The sequence below is a fragment of the Balearica regulorum genome, chromosome 2 (assembly GCF_011004875.1).
Source record: "Balearica regulorum gibbericeps isolate bBalReg1 chromosome 2, bBalReg1.pri, whole genome shotgun sequence".
In the NCBI taxonomy this organism is placed as follows: domain Eukaryota; kingdom Metazoa; phylum Chordata; class Aves; order Gruiformes; family Gruidae; genus Balearica; species Balearica regulorum.
Window position 1 is genome coordinate 121,483,777 of NC_046185.1, and position 24,490 is coordinate 121,508,266.

At 39.5% G+C, this 24,490-nt stretch overlaps 1 protein-coding gene across 2 annotated transcripts in view; it reads right to left on the bottom strand.

Annotated features, from left to right (window-relative positions):
- ATP2C1 (ATPase secretory pathway Ca2+ transporting 1) overlaps positions 1-13,188 on the bottom strand; it is a 67,242-nt gene extending 54,054 nt beyond the window's left edge. The window contains exon 1 of one of the 2 annotated variants that reach the window (XR_012834057.1): positions 12,907-13,093. Coding sequence is in view for 1 of the 2 variants with exons in the window: in XM_075745655.1 (XP_075601770.1) it covers positions 12,907-13,011 (105 nt within the window). In the remaining variant the exon portion in view is untranslated. Of the gene's footprint in view, positions 1-12,906 lie in introns of both variants that reach the window. The other variant, XM_075745655.1, reaches the window with a different exon arrangement.
- Between the last annotated feature and the right edge of the window lie 11,302 nt (positions 13,189-24,490).

The window sequence follows — 24,490 nt, forward strand, 5'->3', positions numbered from 1 at the left end:
TTGTAAAGCCTGTATTGCATATTTCCTCCCCACATCCTTTCTATCCATGCTGTTCAAGGGATACCTGAGGAGCAATCATTTCATCTCTGAATAGAATTCTTCAGACAAAAAACCATGGAAATTCTTTATAAAGTTTTATTTTTTTTTATATATGTGTGTGTGTATATATGTATGTATATCACTAAGTTTAAAAGATAAATGATACAGTTTCCCCAGAGGAAACAAGTACTCATTTCAATTTATAAGTCTGAGCATGTTAAGATGTAAGAAACATAGCTACATTTTCAAATTACCTTAGCTCAGCCCTGTCTTGACACTTTGCAATTATGCTAATTAAGGAACTATGGTTTATGGCAGTCTTAAATTAGATTTCAGTGATTTTTAAATTTAACCCTCTCATCCCATCTCTAAACAGCATCCCTGCTAACATTCTAAATTCAGAGAGGGGGTGCAGCACTGCAGCAGTTTAAGTTGACATAAAATCAGGTTTTTGTGATGCTCCTTTTGCTGATGCTCAGTTCTGCGCTTCCTGCACGCTGGCCCTGGCACCATCATCTCTTGGTAACCCAACTCAGGGGGACTGATCCAGCCAAGAAAAAAGCCTACCTCAAAAAAAGGCTTTACTGCTAAACTCCAGAACTGGTACAGGAAGGCAGCACATGTAGGGCAGCAGCAGGACTATGGGAGCTCCAGCCTTAAATCAACTTGAACTGTTGTGAACATACCCTCTCAAAGGATTCAAGAAAATCCAGTTTAATCTATCCTTCAGGGAAAGACTAGATGAATTCATTTTCTGACCATAGCACTCAGCTGTTGTCTCAAACCTGTATTTCATCTTTTGTACTTTTCTTCTCGATACCTTCCATCTCTCCCACATATTCCATACTCACCTCCCATTCTTTCTTCAGCTGCATGATTTTGAAATAGTTAAAAATATTAATTGCATATTTTCCATAGAGGTTTCCCCTCCCATCCTTCAGGGCATACAGAGCTCTTCAGCTGTTTCTGGTTTACCCTCAGTGATTGTTTTCAAAGCTGACTTCTCCAGAAAAAGCTTCAGTACAGCAGTGGAAGCTCTCAGAAATGCCTCTATCCTATCTACTGAGGCTTCACATTTCCAGAGACAATCCTACTCATTTTGTGAAGTAAAGAGCTACTTTCCCATTGCCTATAAAAGCTAGCCAAAAGATGCATCCAAGGAGATTGTGCTCTGTAATTGGAATACGCTGTGAAGCAAGTTAGTATGGGAAGCCTTGTTGGGATGCTTGCTACCGGACAAAGGCACCGCTCCTCTGCACCGTCAGCTACAGTTGTGTTACGGCCTGAGTACAGCAGAAGGTGGAAAACCGCTCCCTAGTAAAGGTTGATGTCTTGCCAAAGGATTGATGCAATTCATTAAATGGAAAAGAACACCACCCCATTTACTTTTTAAATATTTCAGTTACGTTGTAGTAAGATATCCGTGGTGGAGACTAAAGACACTTCAACAATGAAACTATAAACAGTTAAAAAAACCAGCAGTAGTGAGGTACTTCAGTTTGAATTGATTCGAGGCTAATGTGCCAAGAATTTCAGGAATGCTGCATATATTACAGACATGTAATCTTGCCAAATCTCTCAGCACTCGGAAATTTTTTTCAAGACTATTGGTGGGGGTAAAATGGGGTGAAGGTAATACTCAGTAAGGAACTGGCAGTTAGTAAACAGATGTTTACATAGTTGTAAGATTTCAGCTCCTGGCAAGAATAAGATAATTTGTTTGATAAAACGCTTAAGCATAACGTGTTGGACTCTAATTTTATTCAGACTCAGAGCCAAAAATTTTATCAAGTGAAAGCATGCAGTAGCTTCTCAGGTTGGGAGAAATTCATTATAAACTTTTGTTTTACAGGAGAGCTCACATTCCGCTTCCATTTAGATACACATAGTAGTAATTCTGAAAATAAAAAGGGAAGTCAAGTATTCAGAGGATTTTTCTCCTCCCTGATGTCTTAGCAAAAGTGCTCTGAGGTCACATTTTTAAGGCTGGTAGAGGTTACTGATAAAAGCAATTAATGTAGCATGCTTCTATTGCAACTACGTGCTGTAGCGTAGAAGACCTCTAACCTTGAGGTAACCCCAAGTGGTGAAAGACTAAATCTGTATTGGGAGGCATTCTTAATTGACCCCAATAATAAGGCTGCAAGGGGAGGAGTAAAAACTGTACACACAGGTCATGTAACAGGTAGAAACTTAGTGAAGTACACTTAGTAAAAATACCTAAATTTAACAAGGTTGTTCTGCCCTGGTTCCCTACCCAGCTACACAAGCTTGTGCTCGGACAAAACAGAGGTGGGAACAAGTGCTCAGAAGCGTTCCGATACCACTGCTGATGAATATCACATTTCAGCACACAGAAATTAAAAAAACCCCAAACATCCATTTCAAGGCAGCACAAAAAGGCTCCTGTCTGCCTTGGAAATAGGTGCTAGAATATTTTCCAGCAACTTCACCATCTTTAGCCTAGCTCTTACATTAAATAATAGATGACATACTCAAGTCCATACATGACCAAGGGTTGGATACAGCCCCAACTGAAATTGGTAGGAGTGGATATGGGAGGGACAAAGCCCATGGCTGTATGAGACGAACTGGTAGGGTATATTCCACCAGCCTGTTGCAATGGAAGGGTTAAAAGGGCCCTAAAGTGCCCCTCTCTCTCCCTTTCAATAAATCAGTGACTAACGTCAGCTGCATTCTGTGCATCTGCAACAAGCCAAGAAGCACCAGAGGGGGATTTAATTTAAAAAAAAAAAAAAGTTGAAAATTGTACCGTATGCCCTCCTCCCCACCATCTGGCTAGTGGGGACATTCTGTACAAATTCAGCATGCCAACCGCCTATTCAGAAGGAAAAAAAAAAAGAAGTTTCTCTTTCAGTAAAAATATTAGGCAGTTCCCATTCCATGTTCAAGGGCCTCCAACGTAATCCAGATCTATTGAGGAGTTCTGAGGATACAACCCTATTTATAGACTAGAGAAACTGGCAGTGATAGATCAGTGAAAAGCTTGTTTCCTATTTGAAGTTCATCTTAAATTATAACCCTAAAGATTCTATATACTGTTTGAAAACTGCCCACAATCTGTTTATATCTAATCAGACATTATTTCTATCATATATCTACATATTTCATATATTTAAGAATATTATAATATTATCATAAGATGTATTAAGATATTATTGTTATGAGATATTTATCCTATCACATCAAATATGTCTTACATTGCATATTTCTATGATTCCTATTGTATCTATGATTAAGTAAACTAATGATATAAACATATAGATTTATGGTTTATCATTAGGTTATATCTAATAATATATCTATCCAGCCATGTATCTATGGCTTATTTAATATGTTGAACTAAAAAGATAGCAAGCTGTAGACATTTCTGATTCATCACTCTAACCTGTGGTAAATTATCCATCCAGAGGAAAAAATAAAACTATCGTTGGAAGCCTCTGACACTGTAGGAGCAACATGGATTAATTGGAAGTTACTTATGTGTGTATACAATGGGAACCAAAATCTTGATTTTGCTACTCAAAGTTACAGAACAGGACTCCCAGAGAATTTTCTTCAGGAGATAGAGATTCCAGTAAACCAGGTGCTTTTAAGAATTTGTCTTTCATATCTCCCATAATTTTCACTCCAAATTGTTTTCCCTTTTTGAAAAGTTGATCTTTGGTTCTTTGAAGCCTCACATCTTCAATGTGCATACACAATCTGATGCTATTTTTCACTTCCTGGGACAGATTTGAAAGGATTTTAAATAAGCTAACTTTAGTGGTTCGGTTTTTCCTGTTGATAAAGTCTGTTATATCCTCAGCCATAGTCTCACTGGAATATCTGAAGAGAGCTCTAGGTTTGAAGACATTAAACTTTGCAGCAATTAAGCTATTACATATTACAGAGTCTAATCAAGATCCTACTTCTAGGGTCAAGGTGTAAAGAATGCAGAACTGTAACAGAAAACTGAAAATGAGAAAAATTAAGATCTGTTTTTAGATTTGCCAAAATTGCATTTTCTTGTGCAGTTTGTGAAAAAAAGGAAAATCACCATCTGCCCCCTCCCAAGTCCTCTGCCAGTTAAAGAAGTGCATCAATTTTGAAGACAAGAACAAGTGGCTTCATACATTTCTACAGCCCTTCACACAATGGCTTCTGATCCAACGGGAACTTCTTAGCAAGTATTTTCTAATGTGTTCCAGGTTTACTGCAGGTATACAAGCTCCACAAGCATTTCTCTTTAAACAGTACTCCTTGGTTTTGTTACGTTTACATGATTTTGAACCAGCCTAGTCATTTGTGACAGTAATTCCATTCAACCTTTTAAAATAGCTGTGGCGTGACATCCTGTCCTTCCATGTAAAATTAGCCCTGCTCAAACACAGCGCCTCTTCGAGCGCTGTAATTGAAGGAGCAACTACATGCAATTTGTTCGGGTTTAAAAAGTTTCTAACAGCAATGCCAACACTTCTGGTCCTATATATAGGGTGACTGGAAATATATGTATTTTTTTTATGTTAGCCCTCATTGAAAATATCAGACATTACCATGAAAGGCAACCACTGTTAAGATTGCTATCACTAATTCAGGCTCCTCCCTTTGTCCTAAGGGCTGAGTTCAGGCTGTAGTAGCCTCTAACAAACTTCCTGTGGATGCAATGCAAATACCATAAACGGCATGAACACCGGAGAAAGGCTACAACCAAAAGCCCGATTCCTATAATACTGCTGTGTTAATAGCATTTGCAGTTCCTGGGCTTTAATATCATATTCTTTGATACTACATGCTGGTTCCTGGAACTGCGCAATTCTATCAAGGATGTTTGCCTATGCTGAAAAAAGTTTCTAATCCTCTTAGTTGCATAGAAAAGCTTGAAAGCTTGAACCTCAAAACTTGTCTAGAACAGCTAAATGATTTTTTTCTGAAAAGAAATCAGAATTTGAAAGGCTAAGTCATTTTTGTAATTGTTGGGATTGACAGTCGTGAAATATCTGGCATTCAAAAGCAACTTCAACTAGCCTTTTTTAATGACTGTTGAGCATTTTCTGCTGTAATTCATTTTAAAATACGATAAAAAATAGGGCTGCTATATTTCTGCTAATTTCCTGGGGAGAAGTGTGAATATATACACGTTATGCAGTGCACATGAGCCCAGTACCTCTTAATTGTAACACATGTTCAGTACATCTGATGGTGTGATAAGCCAGTTTGACAGGGCATCACTGAAGAAATTAAAGGAAGAAAACGGGTATCACAAGCATCTGTTTTGTTTGACTCCCTCAGAACTTTAAATGCTACCTAAATTTTGATGGGTTTCTTGTCTTTCTGTGGCATTAGAAATGCTAACATGAAGGTCTCAAATCGAATCTAATCCATCTGTATCTGGCAGTTACTCAGTTTAAAAAGGGAGGTAATGGTGGGATGGGACAGAGAGAATTTTTTAATTAAAAATAATGTGTTTCGTTCGTACACAAATAAAGCTACAGTAATGGAATATATCTCAGTTTTGAAATCTTTTCTCTTGGCCTTCAATCCTTGACATACTTACGTTTACGTACACTACTCTACCAGGTATTCAAATAACGCTGTAGGAGCCCAGCTTAGTCTCTCTCTAATCTTTAAGCTTTCTCCTGCACTGCCTATTCTGTTAAAGTTTTTCATTTTACTAGATTTCAGCAGTGGCAGCCAGCCTGCTCCACTCCCCCCCCCCCCCCCAAAGCAATAGTTGTCAGCAGCAGCCATTGAGTCATAATACTGGCCTAAGTGAAGAACCTGACTATATCTGATTGAGATGATATCAGTGTCACTAAAAGTGCCTAAATGTAAAGTAATATTTCAGGAAATGTAATAGAATTCTATTTTAAATGTCAAGGATGCAAGAAGTATTCAGCAGACCATCTCAAACTTAGACTCCAAAAAATAAATAAGCATTGACCATTTAGATTAATGAATTTTCAACTTCTTAAAATAAGAATGTGAATAGTGTAAGCCATTAGTCAACAGCCGCTGCAGTCCACAAGTGACTAGACAAGTTCTTCAAGATGCTAAGGGACCACAGCTCCTCTTCGCTGTTGTCAAAAAGACAGAAGCTCAGCACTTGAAGAAGAGGATCCTTGTTTGGTGCAGTGCTTCCTTCAAGTGGTTTGTATTAGTTGTTTTCTTATGACAATACCAAAACCTGCTCATCCTAAAATGTGTGGATATAGATAGACGTAGCGTATGCTTGAAAAATCAACTAGTTGTGTCTGACACAAAGCAGTGGAGACTCAGCTTATATTTCAACCAAAAGATAGTAATTCAACAAAAATGTTTACGTGAAGGGGCAAAACATCTAAGCTTCAATACCAGGGATCATAATTCAAGAAGAAAATCTACTTAGGGTGGGGGAAAAGAAGAATCTGCACATCCCTGGAAAACTTCATACAATCCTAACAGGAATTTCTGTGTGACTACAGTAGAAAGTCTAGCATAAAGCCAAGCCAGAGCAAATGCAGATTTCTTTGATGCAGTCTCTCAAATATTGATCCAAATGAGCTTAGAAGAAGCTAATGTGACAAAGAGGAAACCCGAGCCACACATCTCTATTAGAAGATAGAGCTTTCCAAATGAATTTGTGAACTGCAAGGAACTGTTAGGACACAAGAATCATTTTGACCTGATGGTGTTAAGCATAAAATATTAAACAATGTAATACCCATCAGCCCCAGAGAATCACAAAGTATTTCAGATTCTGGACATACCACCCCAGGGATACGCAGCAATCAGTTGGTGCTTTTTATGCTTCAGAACAACAAAGAACAGAAATCAGGGAAAATGTTTCATTAGAGAAATGAGTCAAGCCTCTGTTTAACTAGAAATATCATAGCACCTTAGTCATTTAAAGCAAGCAGCACTTTTTCTGTGTCATCTCAAATTTAACATATGCATAGGTTTTTACATACCAAAAACTATACCACTGTTATTAAACAAACTTAACTTGACATGTCTAAAGCCATTATAATGACGTTTTCATTAATAGCTATACAGATTTCTTAGTTGCCCTAGTAGGAAGTACTATGTTATTTGTAATACCCATGTATTTCATAGAGCATTTATACTGGAAGCTTGAGGCAGCTACACCAAATGCATCTTTAGATACAGAAATCTTTAGGAGAGGAAAAGAAAGCCAGACTACAGATGCCCCCTCCTTTTTTTTTTTTTTTTTTTTTTAACCAAATAGTAGCACTTGGACTACCACAGCCATAATACAAGCATTATCACTGTAACAACACTGGCAATAATAGATCTCACCTCTCCTATACACACTAAGAGAGCATCATTTCCAGCTAGAGGTTAACTTGTGTGTGGTGGGAGGTACTGTTAACCTCAGAGTGGAGAGCAAGTGCCAGCTATTTCAGTAAAAGCTGCTAGATCTTTTGCTGGGCAATGTGTCCCGTTCAGATCTTTTAGCTGCATCCTCAGTATCTCATCTTCAGGCTTTCTGGATTCCCACTTGGAAGAGTCAATTCTTGCAAAAGTCTCAGATTGTCACTTGAGGACATGAAATGTGTCCTTTATAATGCCTATAGTACTGTAATTTTAGGAACTGCGTGTCAAACGTGTCAGATTCAGTCGTACTAATGTTGCTTGGCATATAATGACTACATTTACAGACACAGTGCCATTTTGATTCAAATAATGAAGATTTTAAAACTGTGAGGAATTATTTCTACAAGCCAGGTTGGCTGTATATGTAACGGAGAACTTCTGTCTATAAACTGCGCACAAAGACTATAACCTCCATTTCATCTACATAAAATCTTTTATAAGCACCTCTAACCAAAATCTCAGAGTGTGGGCTGACAACAGATAAATTATTCCAAAGGTTAAATACTGATTGAAGGGTGTACTTTATTTCCTATTTGCATGCAGCGTGCAAGCTTTTTTCTCCTTGATTAAAGGCCCATCCTTTGTGAGCACTGCCTTGCTCAAAGAGTTACTTTGAGATAAGACTTGACTGTTAAACTGGGCAGAGTTGCCATTTTTGAGGAAAACAAAAGGTAAGGCAAAGGAACAATGCACTACCCAAGCAAACATCTGATAAGCTCTGTTACAACAACATCCTCACAAGAGAACCGTACTCTGTTCCTACTCAGACCTTAGAGCGACTTACAGATCCTGCCCAGTCAGTGTTAGGACAGGGATTTGAAGGAGAGAGCTTGATGCAGCTCAGCATAGCTGCTATTATCCAACTCTGATCAAATTAATTTAGAAAGCAGTGATTGAACTGTGAACTCGAGAAAGACAAGTATGTTTTCATGGCAGGGAATAGCTCTATTCCTGTGACAGTTAGGGGAATATCTTGCCTGGTCTCCAGCAGTGTAGTGGCCTCTGGTTTATTAACTTACGTGACTAAGCTGCAGCAGGGAATCAACCACTACCAGGTATCCAAGTCAAGGATTTTCCCAGATATGTTCTCCAAAGTAGGGTTTGGTTTTGGCTTTTTTTAAAACCTGAGAGGTGACAACACTGACTGGAGCTTTTCTAATGTATGAAGTACTCGTTATTGTTCTCCCCTGCATGATCTCTTTGATGAAATGCTGCCCTTAAAGGCAGTTTTAATAGGATGCCTCCCTTCTTATCAGTCTTATTTTCACTAAGTGTGTGGGTGTTTCGCATCTTTGAGACTCTTCTGTCCATGAGTTCCACAGTTACTGTGGCAGAGGGACAGATACAGCTCACCTCTTCCAGAAAAGAGGCTAAAAAGGGTTCTGCCAAAGCAGCTGTGTTAATTGCTAAAGACATACTTACTCTCTATGCAAAGCACAACGTACAAATCATTCTGTGCTCCCTCAATTCTGGAATCCCAGAACTCATTTGGCGGTTTCCCTAAAGGATCAAACCCCATCTGTTAGTGCTCATGTATAGATGCTCATTGATAGTATCACTCTGACGGCATGAACTGTTAGCTAGCGAAATTATTTTAGCATTCATCTTGTGGCTAGTATGTAGCTCAAAAATAATTCTAAAGAAGTATTGGCTGGAGGAGCTGTAAGAAATGTCTATTTACTGCTTGGATTCAGAAGGAAAGCTGGTGGTTTCTCAGCACAAAATGATGGTTCCTCCATTTTCTTGAACATTGGTCAGACGTCCTTTGGAAGCTGATTGTAAAGGAAAAAAGCATCCTGTCGTTTCTTTCAGGAAAGAGTTTTATCTGGGTCCAACTGGCATTTTCAACAGGAAGTCTAAGCTTTACGGCCGTGTTTTGGAAAGAGGTAACCTTACAATACTCTTGAAAAGTCATTTCCTCAAATGCTAATTCAGCTACACTTGAGCTAGCAACAAAGGCAAAATTTATTTCTTGCTTTGCCAAATGAATTGAAAAATTACTTCAAAGAAAGGAGATAACCCTCCCAGCATATACACCATTAAACAAGCCACATACATTGTATTTTATCTAAGTAGAGAGGCTTCTTAAACTGCTTGAAATAATAGGCCTTTTATGTTTGACAAGAAAAATAACTAGCATGTTTATAGCTATACTACGGCTTTATCAGCAGGAGCAAACAAAGTTTTCAAATTTATAGTCAGAAATGAGGCTGAGTGGGATTAGTCGGCCATGTCATTAAAACCACAAACCCATTGCATAGTCACTAAGGAAAATTCATTTCCAGGGCTACGCAGCTGCTGTTTCAGGATTGCTTGCAGTCACTTCCAAGGCTAAAATTCACAGGGCTTTGGATTTTCCAGCCCCCCAAAAGAAGCAGTAACTGTATAAAAACATACATTATATTTTCACACTCTCTCTGGTGTCTTCCTTTCTATATCAAGTTCCTTCATTATCATTTGTATTTGGAGCTTATTTTTTAAGTTAAGAAAAAAATTCTACTTCATCTGTCAATGACAGTTCCACATCCTAGGACGTTGTTTCATTCATTTCCTTACTCAGGCTGAATTAATATTAAGTGCTTCATACCTTCTAAGAACTTAATCATCATAATTTTTATGGAAACATTCAATGTATAGACTTGGGTAAGAATGACTCTTAAAAAATTACATATTCCCATAATAAATAGCTATGCAGGTCTAGATAACAGCCTCATTTAACCAGAATTACCTCCTAAACTCAACTATGCTGTTAAAATGTCACTTACTCTCAAAGAAACTCTACCATATAGCCATGAAACACATTTTCATACAATTTCTATAAAGCTTGTCAAGAAGCTTTCGGATTTTGGGGCTTTAAAACATTCAAGACTGCGTTAAAAATAGGAGAGAAAAATCTTAAAGACCATACATAATTCCATGATTGGATCATACCAATTCTCCATGAAGTCCATGTTCCTGGGCCTGGTATGTTCAGTAAGGAATGATTCCAGAAGGCGATCCAAGAAAGGAAACATTTAATATGTTGCCAGTATGGAAATAGTCTTCCTAAACCATACAGGATACCTGAAGCAAGCAAGGTTATCCTTCTTAGTATAAGTCTGGATGTTCTTATCTATACACATGTCCTTCTAATCTGTTTATCTCTTGGATTTCATAAGATTCTGTGGTAATTTCCAGAATCTATCATTTCTGAACAATTATTTCCCAGCTTTAGTTTTTACTGAAATATTTGATGTCTAATGCTCTTACTGAGGATCAGTTTCTGTAAAGTTTCTAAGCAACCAGTAAACAGAATTTTAGTTGTCTAGTTTCCAGAGTAAAATGTAAGTCATTAAAGCGAGCATGCAAAGCTAAGGTCAGATTGAAACCATTACACTTATTTTAATGTTGTATTTCATTTAAAGTGTTTGATCAGCGAACAAGTCTCCTAGGATGTGTATCTTTTCTGGAACATCACAGTGAACAGCAGTTCTTCAACAAGCCTCATTACATTCACTGCATAATATCAGGCAATGTAAAGAGAATGAATAATAGTATCACATTCAGTTCATTTTATATTGATAAAGCTTTGTGTCTTGGGATGTACACGCTAATAACCACGTGAATGCTTGCCTTGATTAAATGGATTTCTTCCAGCAGTTTGGAGCAGCAGTGCCTGAAGATCTTTGCATCCTTACACATACAGAATGATTTAATTTAGCATCAAGTTACAGGTGGCTGTCTAAACCATTCAAGTTATAACTGATCTATGCATCCTCTGAAGTTCAGCTGCCAGGACAAACCTCGACCAACTCAAAATTATTAGCCAGCTAGCCCTGCATCCATCCTCTGCTTGTGATTTTTGCCTCCGTGACCATATAAGCAGCATTATGAACATCAGACAAAAACCTGTCTGAACGGAACATGACAATAGCACTGTTAGTGTGGATCCATCAGCCCTCCTGAGCTTGAATTTAATACCTGTCCAGATCAGTAATGGGTGAATATTGAGAAAACAATGACAGAAGACCCTCAAAGAAAAAGCAGTTAGTCACCTACTGATAATATTTATTAAAAGGCATTGAGCCAGTACTAAGCAAACAAGCCCAAGGACTTACCCTGCTAGATAAAAGAACATGATCCTCAGAAATAAAAAGCTTATTCTCAACACCATGCAGGGCAACCTGCTGAGCTCAACTGCACTTCCCACCCCTCTAAGCGTTTGTAGAGTCAAAGAAGCAAATGTTAGTATTTGGTGAGTATCAGCCCTGCCAACATCGGCCAAACCCAAAGAGAACCAATACGATGTTTCTTTAAGCATGTACCGCTTGAGTTGTTAGCCGTTGTAAAAACATTAGGAGTAAGAAAGAAAATAATGAACATTACTGTACCAAAACAGGAAAAGCAGATTTCCCCCCTACCTCCTGCCAGTTATAGCCCTGGTACTTTTTTTTTATATATATCATGTCAAAGGAATGTGGCTTGCTTTGCCTGCTGACCTCTCATTTAGAGAAGTATGCTATTCAACATCATTTAGTGCACACAGAGCAAAGAAGTTTAACTGTTTCAAAGGAATGCAGAATTTCAGCTCCTGTTATAGGCTGCTTCTGAATGCTCATCACATAGCTTAATATTGAGCATATATCAGATGAAAAAGAACAGTAACTCATCAGCGATGGCCCCATTCCAGACTCACCCCTTCTCCCCCCACGTTAGTTTCCCTTTCCTTGGGAAGCAACAACTTCAGACAACAATTCACTTTTCCTAAGGATATTCATGCTGCATTTAAGTCAAGAAATCATGATCTACCAAAACATTTATGAAACTAAGTTACAAGCCCTACTGCCAAGAATTCAACCTTTTCTTTAACCCAGATTTACACGACAAAGAGCCCAAATACCGACCAGTCCCTACACCTGATCTCAGACTAATTAACATCTCTTAGCAGAGACAAAGCCCTTACAGCACAAAGAACAGCAGAGCGTAATGTTTGTGGCCAACACAAGAGTTGAGAGGGGAAGTCTGGTTCATTTATTATATATATATTTAGGAATTCATTTTCTCAAATATACCCCCCCTCCCTCGGTGTAACAAGGAGATTCAAGATTATCAAAAGTAAAAGGAAGTTTAACAATTTCTTCAGCCAGCTAGGATGGAGATGAGTGACTCAAGATGAACTGGATATTACACTGAAAATGGCTCATGATAGCAGTGAAATATGGATTTTTGTGATCCTCAACAGACAGGTAATGACTACTTAAAGCTTTATGGTCCAGGACCCTAATTGCTTTAAGTATCCAGTAATTTCCCTGGAATCAAAAATTATTTGTTCTCAGGACCAATTTTCTCAAAGTCACAAAGCTCTTATAAAAACTTAAAGATAGCCATTACTCCCAGATACTGACATTTAGAAAACAGTGCAACTAAACTTCTGATCCTCTCCCTTTAAGATCTAGCTAGGTCACCCACAGGGTTACAACTGAAGGAGGAGGTTTTTTAATTTCTTTTTACCTTTTCTTGAATCCTCTTGTCTTTCACTGTGGATACAAGTTTCCAAATTGCATGGATAGGAAGCTTTAGGAAATAGAAGACAGACTTGTGCAGCAGATTATCCATAATTTAAGCAATTTCTGTTACTGCACAGCTAAAGAGGCTTCCCCATCTGAAGTTTGAGATCTGAATGCATATTTTCTGCCTCTTCCCAAATATTGGTAGTCCTCAACAGTTGCACAATCCTTTTCTGCGGAGCAACTGGTGAAAATCAAACCATTGGCTGCAGAGCCTACAACAAATGCCCAGTGTTAAAATGCCACAAGGGCAGCGTGAGCTGGAAGAACTGAGGGGCAGTTCTACCAAATGCAAATCATTTCCCTGGCAGCACGCTCTAACAGCGCTACTTCTGATAAGAATATTCTGCTGCAAAAATCAAACAACTGTAACTAGGTCCTGATTCTCCCTACCCCTCTCGCTACACAGAATAAATCCTAATGCCTCTTCAAGCTTGTTCAGCTGCAGTGAAGAGGTTAGAAAACTGCTGTTTCTAGCATATTCCCCCCTCCTCCTCAAGCTGTATTTCACCGACTGCACTGTCTGATTTCACTTTTGTTTCGCACACAATCCTGTTATGTGGATTTCAGCCAGATTAATGCTTTCTTTCATTCTCCACTTTCCAAACTGGAACCGCAAGGCACCAGTTACAGGGCATTGCAAGCTAAGCTTTATCTGCGCTTACATTGTTATTGGAGCCTTTGCCTTGAATCTTACCTGCAAACTCCTTTCCTTTCAAGTCATTACATTTCTCTTTCCGTGATCCCTTTTCTACTTTGCACCTTTGATCAGCAGACAAGTAAGAAGTGTTTTTGCCTGGCTTTTGTAGTGGATGAAAAAACAGCAAAGCACTTTTCCATCAATTATCATCCTAAATTCTTGAGCTTTAGAGTTACGAAAGTTTGGGTTGGCTTTTTTCCCCCCTTTGTTGTTGTTGATCTTTTAAGCAGAAAAGTCCCAGAGAGGAGCTGGATTCTTATTACAGCGAGGAAATTCAGTCCTCGCTATAACTCCACAGCCATTGAAGATTAACTCAAAGTCTTTTAAGTCTTTACTAAGGTATATTTCTGCCTATAATAAATTATTCATATCTTGGCTAATACTGCAGAATTTGTCCTGAAGCTATTAAATACAGCTGCCAAAGACTAACCAGCCAGAGCAATGTTATGGGCCTCCTGCACATCAACATCTGTGGGAGGCAAAAGAAATAATTCCTTTACCTTGTCAGCACAGTTTGTGGAAAGTGATCCATGTGGTAGGGAAATTATATGGCTTTGCAGGATTCTTCTCCCACTAGGTCTCACAGCTATGAAAAAGATCTTTCAATGGATCCAGGAAAGGATCCAAGACAGATTTTCATGTTTGTTTTCAGCATTAGCTCATCCCACACTACTCGTGCATATCCTTCCCTTCAGGTTTGGAGGCTTGACACAGGCAACCATTCTGACATTTCATGCTTGGAAACCTGCCTTCAACAAACCCATTTTGTGTTCCTAAATGACTGTTTGGCTGCTTATACTTCAGCCCATCTGTTTGGATGGCACCAGGCCTGCTTACAAGGTGATCTTCCAGTTTCACTTCACTTCCCATCCAGAGATGCCAGCCAATTTTGGGCACTCGGCACAATACCGCTCCTGCCCTCGCTTTGGTACAAAGCCCTGCTGAGTCAGCAACGCTGCTTCTGTGCTTTATCAAATTTGTTGGCACTTGTGCGGTTCTGACCACCTGAACAGCAGAGAAAGGAAAGTGGAGTTGTCAGCACTGGAAATTGCCAAGTACACTTGTTGCTGTGAAGCCAGGGGAATGTTATGAAGATCAGTGACACATCAGAGCACGAGAATTTTAATTGCAAACACTCTGCAAAGCCAGGATCACCATAAGCAGAACGACAAGGATAGTAAAACAAAAGACACCAGCCACAGACATAGAAGATTGAAGCAGGTGAAAGCATCAAGCTCTGCTTTGCTGTAATGGTTCCTTTAAAACAGACAAATACTAGGACATATTTGTTTTGTATAACCTCTAACTCTTCTCTAAGATGACAGTGTTATGGTTTATGCCATTCATTGATAAATCATACCAGGCTGAAGATGCTTCTTTGCAAAGTTCTGAAGTGCACGACCACGCTCTTCCAGAGGAACGGACCATTTGTCAGTAGGCTTGTTGCAGGCTGGCCGAACATCAGTGCTCCGGCAGCCACGTGTACACCCACCTCTCGTATGCTGCATGTGGGTACTTGCTGAGCACAAGGGGAGACATCTGCAGTAATCCAGATGGCTGGAGCCGCCAAAGTGTAGGAGGACATCATCTGGTTGCTACATAAGTTGGCCTTGGCCAGTGTCAGGATTCTACATTTTCTTTAATAGCCCCTTAAATTCCTTATTGAAACAGAGATGAAATAGTGAAGTATTAAACTAGAAAAACACACACTAACAAGAGTAAGTCAGTGGTACGTATTACTGAAGTTCTCCCCTCTCTCCACTCCCCTTTAAGGAAGGCAGTAACAAGCCAAAGAAAGCAAAGACAAGCTTTCAACATACAATATCAGCTGTCAGAATGTTTTAGTGTTGTGAAAAATTCTCTTTTCCCTGGTTTAAAATAACGTGACAAAAATTTCCAAACGGGCATTCTGACACCTGAAAGAACAGTTTCTTCTTGTTGTGCCCTGTGCTTTTATTAAAAAAAAAAAAATAATACCCTGGCTTCTTACACCGCGACAGATTTAAAAGGAAAAGAAAGAAATTGAAACGCTTTAGCTTTACCTAGAAATGAACCCAATTTATACTAAAATAATGATCCCTTATGTGTTCAGAAAACAACAAACAACAGAGACTAAACACCTCAGCTCTGGCATGGCAACTATCCAGTATCAACAACAATAGCATTAACCTATTTGTTCACCTAATGCATGTGGTATCAGGCAAGGTGAATTTAGCAGCTCCCACACAGCACTTTGACAAGCCCTGCCCCGTATTATAAAAATCTTTAATGATAGTAATAAAATGTATCATTAGCAGCCAAAATCCACAAACAGCATCCAAATCCTGCTGTAAAAGAGGTAAATAATTTTCTTTTCATTGAGTGGAAAAAAAAAATAATAATATATGTGCAGATATATATACATATGTGTGTATAGCTATATAGATGCATATACACATATTTACATAACACCCCCACCCTGAAAACACATATAATAAGGAGCTGATCAACTAATACAGACTTTGTCCTACTACTCCCTGCAAGCTGCTAGTAGCTGGACAGGTAGCAAGATGTAACTCCTGCTCATCGTGAGCTGTTTCATCATCTTCTCCTATCATGCTGGTGTCTCAGCCAGAGACCTTCATTATCCAAAACCTTTCATTTCAAAGTTCCCTGGGTCAAGACTTCTCTATCGCAACGAAGCCATGCCTTTTGGATACTTTAGCGCATCCTAGATGCATAAAGCAAGTATTGCATTTTGGGTTTATGTACTGTCACAGTAAAGATTTGCTTCTTCCCCCACCTTATTACTTTGCTAAATAATAATTCCAGCACAGCTGTTAGTATAAAATTTTCAACTAATTTAATTTCCTGTTCTTGTGAACAGGATATATTAGTTCAATTCTAGTTAAAACTTGATCCAGTTCCTTTTTTATTTTCAATGATGCAAACTCTATCTTCAATATGTATGACTGATTTAGATTTTCTAATATTTTAGTGAAACAGTATATTTTTTAGTTCCATGTTCAGTTATGACTCCCCAGTACAAGAAAGACATGGGTATATTGGAGCAAGTCCAGCAAAGAGCCACAAAGATGATTAAGGGACTGGAGCATCTATCATGGGAGGAGAGACTGAAAGAGCTGGGACTGTTCAGCCTGGAGGAGACAGAAGAGAAGACTCAGGGGGATCTACTTAATGTGCATAATAAATAAATGTGCATTCCCAGCCCCTCACCCCTGAGGAGGGGGAAATGAAGAAGCAGCCAGACTTCTCAGGAGTGCCCTGTGAAAGGCAAGGGGGCAATGAGCACAAATTGAAATACAGGAAGTTCTATCTAAATATAATTGTTTATTTCTTAAACCACTGTAATAGTGATGAAGCACTGGAACCTGCTGCTCAGAAAGGTTGTGGATTCTTCAACCTTGGAGATATTCAAAACCTTGCAATCAGTCCTGAGCAGTCTGCTCTTTCTGACTACCTTGAGCAAGGGTATTGTACTAGATGGTTTCCAGGAGTCCCTTCCAACCTCAGCTATTCTACAATTCTGTGAAATTACAAGCTTTTACTATAAAAAAGTCCTAACCATATGCAAATGCTATCATTGATGCTGTGTAAAAATGCTTTTTAAAGAAAGAAGATATAGTTAAGTGGATTCCCAAACATACAGATTCATTGTTGGTGCAGTGCCAAAATGTAGTATTTAATTTTACTGCAATAAATAATTTACCTAAATTTTCATAACACTTCTCAGACATGATATAGTACTCTTGTGTAGAGGCATTCACACAGACACACAAATAACTATATATACTACAAGTTTTGTTGTAAATAGCTTACTTGGAACTGTTTGACCAGATAACTGGTCTATAACTCCTCCTAGACACTGAAGTATTTTGAGATTTTTTTCCCTTCCTGTCCCACACATGGATGAAGCAGTTTGCTTCCACCTTTTCTTCCTAGAGACATCTCATTTTCTAAGAATACCAAATCATGAGAAGCAACTGCCTGCAGTGGTACCTCTGCTTTGCCAGAGCCTCAATCTAGATCTTAGAAAAGAAAGACTACAGCTCTAAAAAAAGGGCTCAAAAGCAGCACCTATTTCTTAAAACTTTTCCTTGGTTACGTTATTCATGTTCACCAGCCTGCCCCACCAATCAGAAGATTCTGTTAGTTCAGTTTTGTAGCTGGTAGGAACAGGTCAATCAGATGGTAGACAGACTGAGACTTCTACGCTTAGGTCCTGCCACTTTTTCCATGACCAAAGCAGCTCCCTCTCATTGCATTTCACCAAGTACAGGAGCGCATCAGACGTTAGCATCAACGGATGATATGCAGGGTGCCTGGTTAGGTGGGACATGGCTGAGAGGTGGACTGTCAGAGGAGCACACTGTGTTTGTGTGCCTCTCAGAGGCTGTGCACATGTATCTGTCAGTTCCGCATCGCTGTCAGAAGCTTTATTCCTTCACCATCCAACCTTGAGGTCACAATTAAAGAATTTATTTCCCATGGCTAACAGGTTGAAGCTTTACACTTGCATTGCCACATGAGAAACACAGAATAGATATCCTTATGGCCACTGTCCTACAAATGACCTCCCTTTTACTCTCTGTACAGCCAGGAAAGCTATTTGTCTTTTTAAAGCTCCATGGTACTGGGATTTGTGCCCCATTTGTTACCCACTCTCCTAAGTTCTTCTCTGTGTTACCGATCTCTAATCGGCAGCCTTCCATTTTATAAAGTGTCACCCTCTAGTGCATTGTTTAACATTTATCTAAATTAAAATCTCACCCTATTTAAAATTTGCCTCTTACTCTAACATCTCTTGATCAATCATTCTGTAGCTACAGCCTGGCCTCTACACATTTGATCAATGCGTGCTTCATTTTATCTTCCAAATTGTTTAACAGAAACCTTAATTAGTGTTTTCATTAATTAATACCAGACCCAATACTGATCCAGAGATAACTCATTTGATAGCTCCCCTGCCACTGGTGTTTCATTGTTAATTATTCTGACATTGTAGCCCAGGCAATTCTGTATTCATATTACAGGATTATGAAGCAGAGAAAAGCTTTTTTCCTACCGAATTCTTCCTAAAGGAGCTTCCCACACATAGCAACAAGAAGCCATGGCTGAATTAGATAACAGAAATCCGCTGTGTTTTATTTGTCTACTAAACACATAATATACTGCGGACTATTAACTTTGAATAGAAAAGATCAACTAATTATTCACGTATGTCTCAAAGGAGCATAAAAACAACTTCCTCGCTGTACTGATGGACTCTGGGTTAGTTTTAAGGTGCTTAACGGAGCAGTAGGGCTAGAAAAGCCACGCTGAAGTCCGCTGCTTGTGAACCTGGCAGCCAGCTGAGCTTCTTCTCACCTCTAGCTCTCTCTCATCCAAGGTCCAACACACGGTATCCCCACGGTCTTGTCTGCTTAACATGGTTAATCTTCCTATAGAGTTGTTGCACAGTAACTATGCTTGGATTTGCCTTCAAGCACAAGCAATCAGGTAGCCTATCCAAAACCCCACTAAGCTCCTAGCCAGCAGAAAATGCTTTGGGGTGGGGGAAGAAGTATTACAGTGAAGGGGACCTTTTCTCATTAGCCTTCCTTTTCTCAGACACACAAATATTCCAGCTCTGAAGAGGACTCATCTGAATGTTTCCATCTCTTACTCAGAAGAGTCCTACGCAAAGGCACTTTCACAGGAGGTTTGTCTCAGGTGGAAAACACTTATGGTATAGTCCTGGTCTTTAATGGGCCCACTTATTTAAGACATAACCAGAGATATACAAGGTCAGATTATCAGGAAAACCCTCTCTTCTTTAAGTACAAGCTTTACAGAAATTGCATACTGGACATCAAAGAGTAGATCTGCAGATGTACTTAGGGATAAGAAACTCATTCCTGCTATGAGCCCCATAAAAGGCTTTAGAAATCTAATGCTTTTTTTTTTTTTTTTAATCGTATCAGAAGAATTATAGTAAGAGCCAGAAGCTCTGCTTGCTTTTGAGATACCTTCCTCTTTTTCACACCTAAACAAAAGGAAGGTCTTTCTCAAACTGAGTCTGATTCCAGCAATTCACCCTTAAACACTTGGCACTAGCTTTTCAAAATATTTCTCATATAAAACTAGGGAATTTTAACATGCATTCTGCCAGATTTGACATAAAACTCTCCTTGAAATTAAGGAGACACTTCACTAAAGCAGAAGTAGCACCTTCTAGCAACTCAACTTTGCTCCTCAAACTTGTTGCACGGTATACTCTACTATGTTTCCTTATGGCTTTATACCTATATAAAGCTTTTTTCTTTCTAAATGTAGCTACCATTCTCAAGATATTTCAACAGCCGAGAACCAAAAATAACTAACCTTTTTCCCCATCTCTTCATAGGCTGTAATTCTTTTCCTTTTCTGAAGCCCTTCCAAATGTTCCCCTAGGAACATGTCCCTTGTTAAGACTACTATGCACCACAGAAAAAAGGAAGGCAATTGCAATACTGGCTTTATAAGGGCTCACCTTGGGCCCCTTCCTCTCACTTAAAGAGACATAGCTTAGCCTATGGTGTAAGGAAAGGACTGCTAGGTTATTCAAGAGTTTTTCCTCTTTGTGAAGATCTCAGATTTGAGGCTGGTGAAGTAAGCAAGCAAGGAGAGGGAGATATTGTGAGTGCATGAAATGTGACTTATGCTCAAGTGGAGAATGTGAATCCTGCCAATGGCAGGGTATAAAGGATCTAATTGAAAGCATATATGTAATTTGAAAGCTGGTAGAGAGTAAGGACCAAGTGCTGACCACCTGAAACTCCAGGTGCAATTAATAGTTCAGCTGCTTAGCATCTATTAAAAAAACATACCCTACTTTATAAGAGACTCCATTTTTAAAAGGTCTGTCTCCCAGGCCAGTTCATTTCTTTATTTGTTGGATAAAAAGAAAAATGTGTTAGAAAGCTACATGCAACTAAAAGGAAGAATCAGCATGATAGTTTGGAATAAAAGCTTGGCCAACAGGCTCTGAATTTCACGTAGTAAATTGGCAAACGTCTGACTTGAAGAATGGTATTTGAAAGTAAAGAGACACTCAGAAAATGGATTCTGGAAAATTATGTCTGGTTTAGACTTTATCTGTTTATATATCAAAGGACACTCTTCCTAGTAGCTGCACGTCAATCTGTTCTTTCTGCTCTGTACACACTCTAAAAATTATTTTAGGATTGAATTGGCTGTCAGTTTTGGATAGCCTGGATCTCTAGTGCAGAGGATATACAGCCACTTTAAAGACATCAAGCAGAAGGTATTGCTCGCATTATGAACGGATGATCAAAAAAAAAAGTATGCCTAGAGAATGAGATGAGGCAGTATTATTTTCTATTTTAGAAACTAGGGATGTGTCTAAGTGGGAGCACCCATAGCCAGATGTATCATCAGCTCACAAAAAACAGCTGCAGAAATGAAAAGACATGAGACAGGTGATGGTCATGACTAGTCATACCAAAGCTTTTATATGAACAAGGATTGAAAAGACACAAACTGTTTAGAGCAGGCAGGAGACAGATACAGAGGGAAATGAAAGACAGTACAGAAGAACAAGGTACAGCAAAAAGCTGAGCTCTTACTTGCTTTTACCCTACACAGGGGAAGAACCAAGCCACAGCACATCTGAAACACAGGAAAGAAGTCTTTCTTTTTTTTTTTTTTTTTCAGACTTTCTTTAGAATAAAATAGGAAGTGATTAAAATGTGGATTTTTTTTTGCTGCAGGTCATCTCTGAGGTCAAATGTTACTCAGATTCAAAAGAAGATTGGACAAGTAAGCATATAATGGGAACATTCATTAGAAAGGGTACAGGCTGGGAAATCAAACTGTATGCTTCAGGATATAAGTAAGTAAGTAAGTCCCTCATCAACTCTAAGGAATTAGAAGCCAGACTTTTATAAGCAGTTATCCTGGCAGACAGGGAGAGTTGTTAATTTATTTATAATGCTTTTGACCTAAAACACAAGGGGAGGATATAGACACAAAATGAAATACGAATAGAATTAGCAAAAATACAAAGGAATCAATGTGTGAGGACTTACGAGGAAAAACCCCAATCTACCCTTTAGAAAAAGGAAAGGGATGAAACATCAGTTAATCAGCCAGAGAGAAACAGAGCAAGGTTCTGAGGTAAGGTCCAGTAAGGTGGAAATATGAGCAGACAGGAAAAGTGCTCCAAATTTTTGAGTGGAAGAGAAAAATGCATCACAGTCATAAAGAGGGTGAAACAAAACTGTGGCATATTGAAGAGATGAATAAATGGATTTTTTATTAAAACAAAAATTACAGTGAACCAAATTACAGAGCAGATGCAATATTAAACGTTTACAAATTTTGTTAATATAAGTTGATGCTTTACTGAGGGAAGCAGTTTGTCTAAATGATTTGCTATATGTACTTTCTCATGCTGAGCCTGGACATGGTTCAATTCTAGCAGAGGCGGAAGGTAACATAGAAATTATTCTTCCCCAACAGCACTGAAACTTGTTGACAGGAAAGGGTGATGAAACTTGAATTATGTGTTTTGTGCACAGAAATGATCATTCGTCAGGGCTGTTTGACGCTAGCTTCCTTTGACACTGAATTCTCAAGGAAGGCAGGCAGGAAGAGAAAACCTACCACCGATTTTCTGTCTCATGAGGCAAATTAGATGAACAGATTCCAACTGCAGAGTATGCTGTGTTATTAACTTCTCTCAACTCTGAACACTGCATATATTGATAGACAATCTGTTGACAGCTGGAGTGATCTTCTTCATTATCCTAGCTTTTGGCCACACAAGTGTGCCATAAGCCATGTGTCATCCCAGGCCACTTTATTATCTTCTCCTGTTTGAAGTCAAAAGAACCCCTTGGCAAACTTCTTCTGCACACCCCAGGCAAGACATGTCTTAGTGACTTTGCCATCATTGCTAGAGTTCATTGAGCAGCCATGTCCATACATACCTCTAACCTTTGTGTTTGGCATGGTAACTGTCAACCTTATAAGTTCTTGTAAGAGAATCTCTGTGAAGATGTAACCGAATTGTAAGATCCATGGTGCTGCAGGATCAAGTACAATATTACTGCCAGACCTACCGCTTTTTCTCCCAGCATGTGAGACCACATGTGCTAGGTTCACACGGCAAAGAGGCGAGCGGGCAATGTGATGGGGAGGTGTGTGCCTGTGCCCCACCATTAAAGATGTACAAAAAGACATATGCGCACAAAACACCCTTTCATCACCTACTCCATGCTCAGTGGTCAATAGATCACAGATTGGGTCAACGACCTGGTCATGGCATATCAGACCTCAGAGCGGGCTACAGACATTGGTGTGGCACAGCAAAGGAGTGAGATATAAAGATAAGAGATAGGTAGCTGTGAGCCATGGGGGATCTGCAGGCCAGGAGGGCATGGCCTCACCAGCCAGGGCCCATCTCGCTGCCCTCATGGAGGCAGCAGGGCAGGCTAGAAGCGGGCAGCCAGGCGCAACCTGGTGCCCAGGTCATCAGGCAAGTCCATGGGTGATGAGGCAGGTCCGGGGTCAGGCTGGGAAGCTAGTTCATGGGTCAGGGTCAGTGCGTGCATCAGCAGGGTCCACAGCCAAGCATGGGCATGGCCGTGATGCAGCTGCAATGTAGACTGGTTGGGAACCAAGCTGAGCTTAAAACCAGATCCTGGGTGAACAGGAGGTGGGAAGGGATCTCACTGAGTCCTCCCAGCTCTCTCCCTAAGACCAGCAGCTGCACCACAGGGCACTAGACTGGCCCCGAGTCCAGGCAGCCAAACCCCTAGAAGGGGTGGAGAGTGACGTCAGGGCCCTGACATGAGGCAAGAGACTGTCCTCACCCATTCGGGCCAAACAGAAGGAGCATTGTCATGTTCTTGTATTACAAGTTACAGTTCTGGGGGTTCTCTTTATAGATCCCACCATTTGCCTTAAGCGATTCATAAGAGCAGCCACATCCTGTCAGAGCACATATCCATTGAGACCTGCTTCCTTCAATGACTTGTAGCAGATGCACAAAAAACTGACTAAGAGCAGCTTCCAGCAATCTGGAAGGTCAAGGATTTCCTGCACCAGAAATGGTGTCTTTAGGTGTAACAGCCCAGATGAATTTTTCATGCATGAATTTGTCTAATTCCTCTTAGAGCCCATATAAACTGCTGGCGCCCACAGCATCCTGTAGCAATGAGCTCTCCTTACTTTTCCTCCGTCTGTCAAATTTCTTTATGAATCACGCTAAAAAGCAAAAAACTATATATATGTGTAGTTAAATCACTGCTGAAATGTTACAGGTAACTGAGAACAGACCTTGATCTGGTATAGCTATAGAAGTATTAAGTTGCTTTGAATGATTTGATACTACTGTGTTGTTCACACACAAATATAAAATTTCAGGCTTAGAGATACTACTAAAAGGACTCTTGGGAAGAAATGATACAATGTGTTTGGTTTTTGTAAAATCTGGCAGCCAAAATGTTGAGCAGATTAAAGATGAAAGTAAAGGGCATGTTAGTAAAAAATTTATTGCACAGAGATACCTCCAGAGACTAAACGAGCACAGCAATCACAGTGTCAGTGCCATTTATCACTGAGAAAAGACTCGGTGTTCCCACTGTAACCTTGTGTTTCTCTGGAGAAGGCCTTCTCTTGGCTTTCTCCCTGTTATGATCAATATGGTACACCGAATATGCACAAATGCTGTTTCCAGACTCAGTCGAGTTTTCGTGACAGAGAAACAGTACACAATTTGTCAGTCAGAAAAGAAAATTACCATACAAATACTGTATTTGGGTCATTCAGTGCAGCATATAAC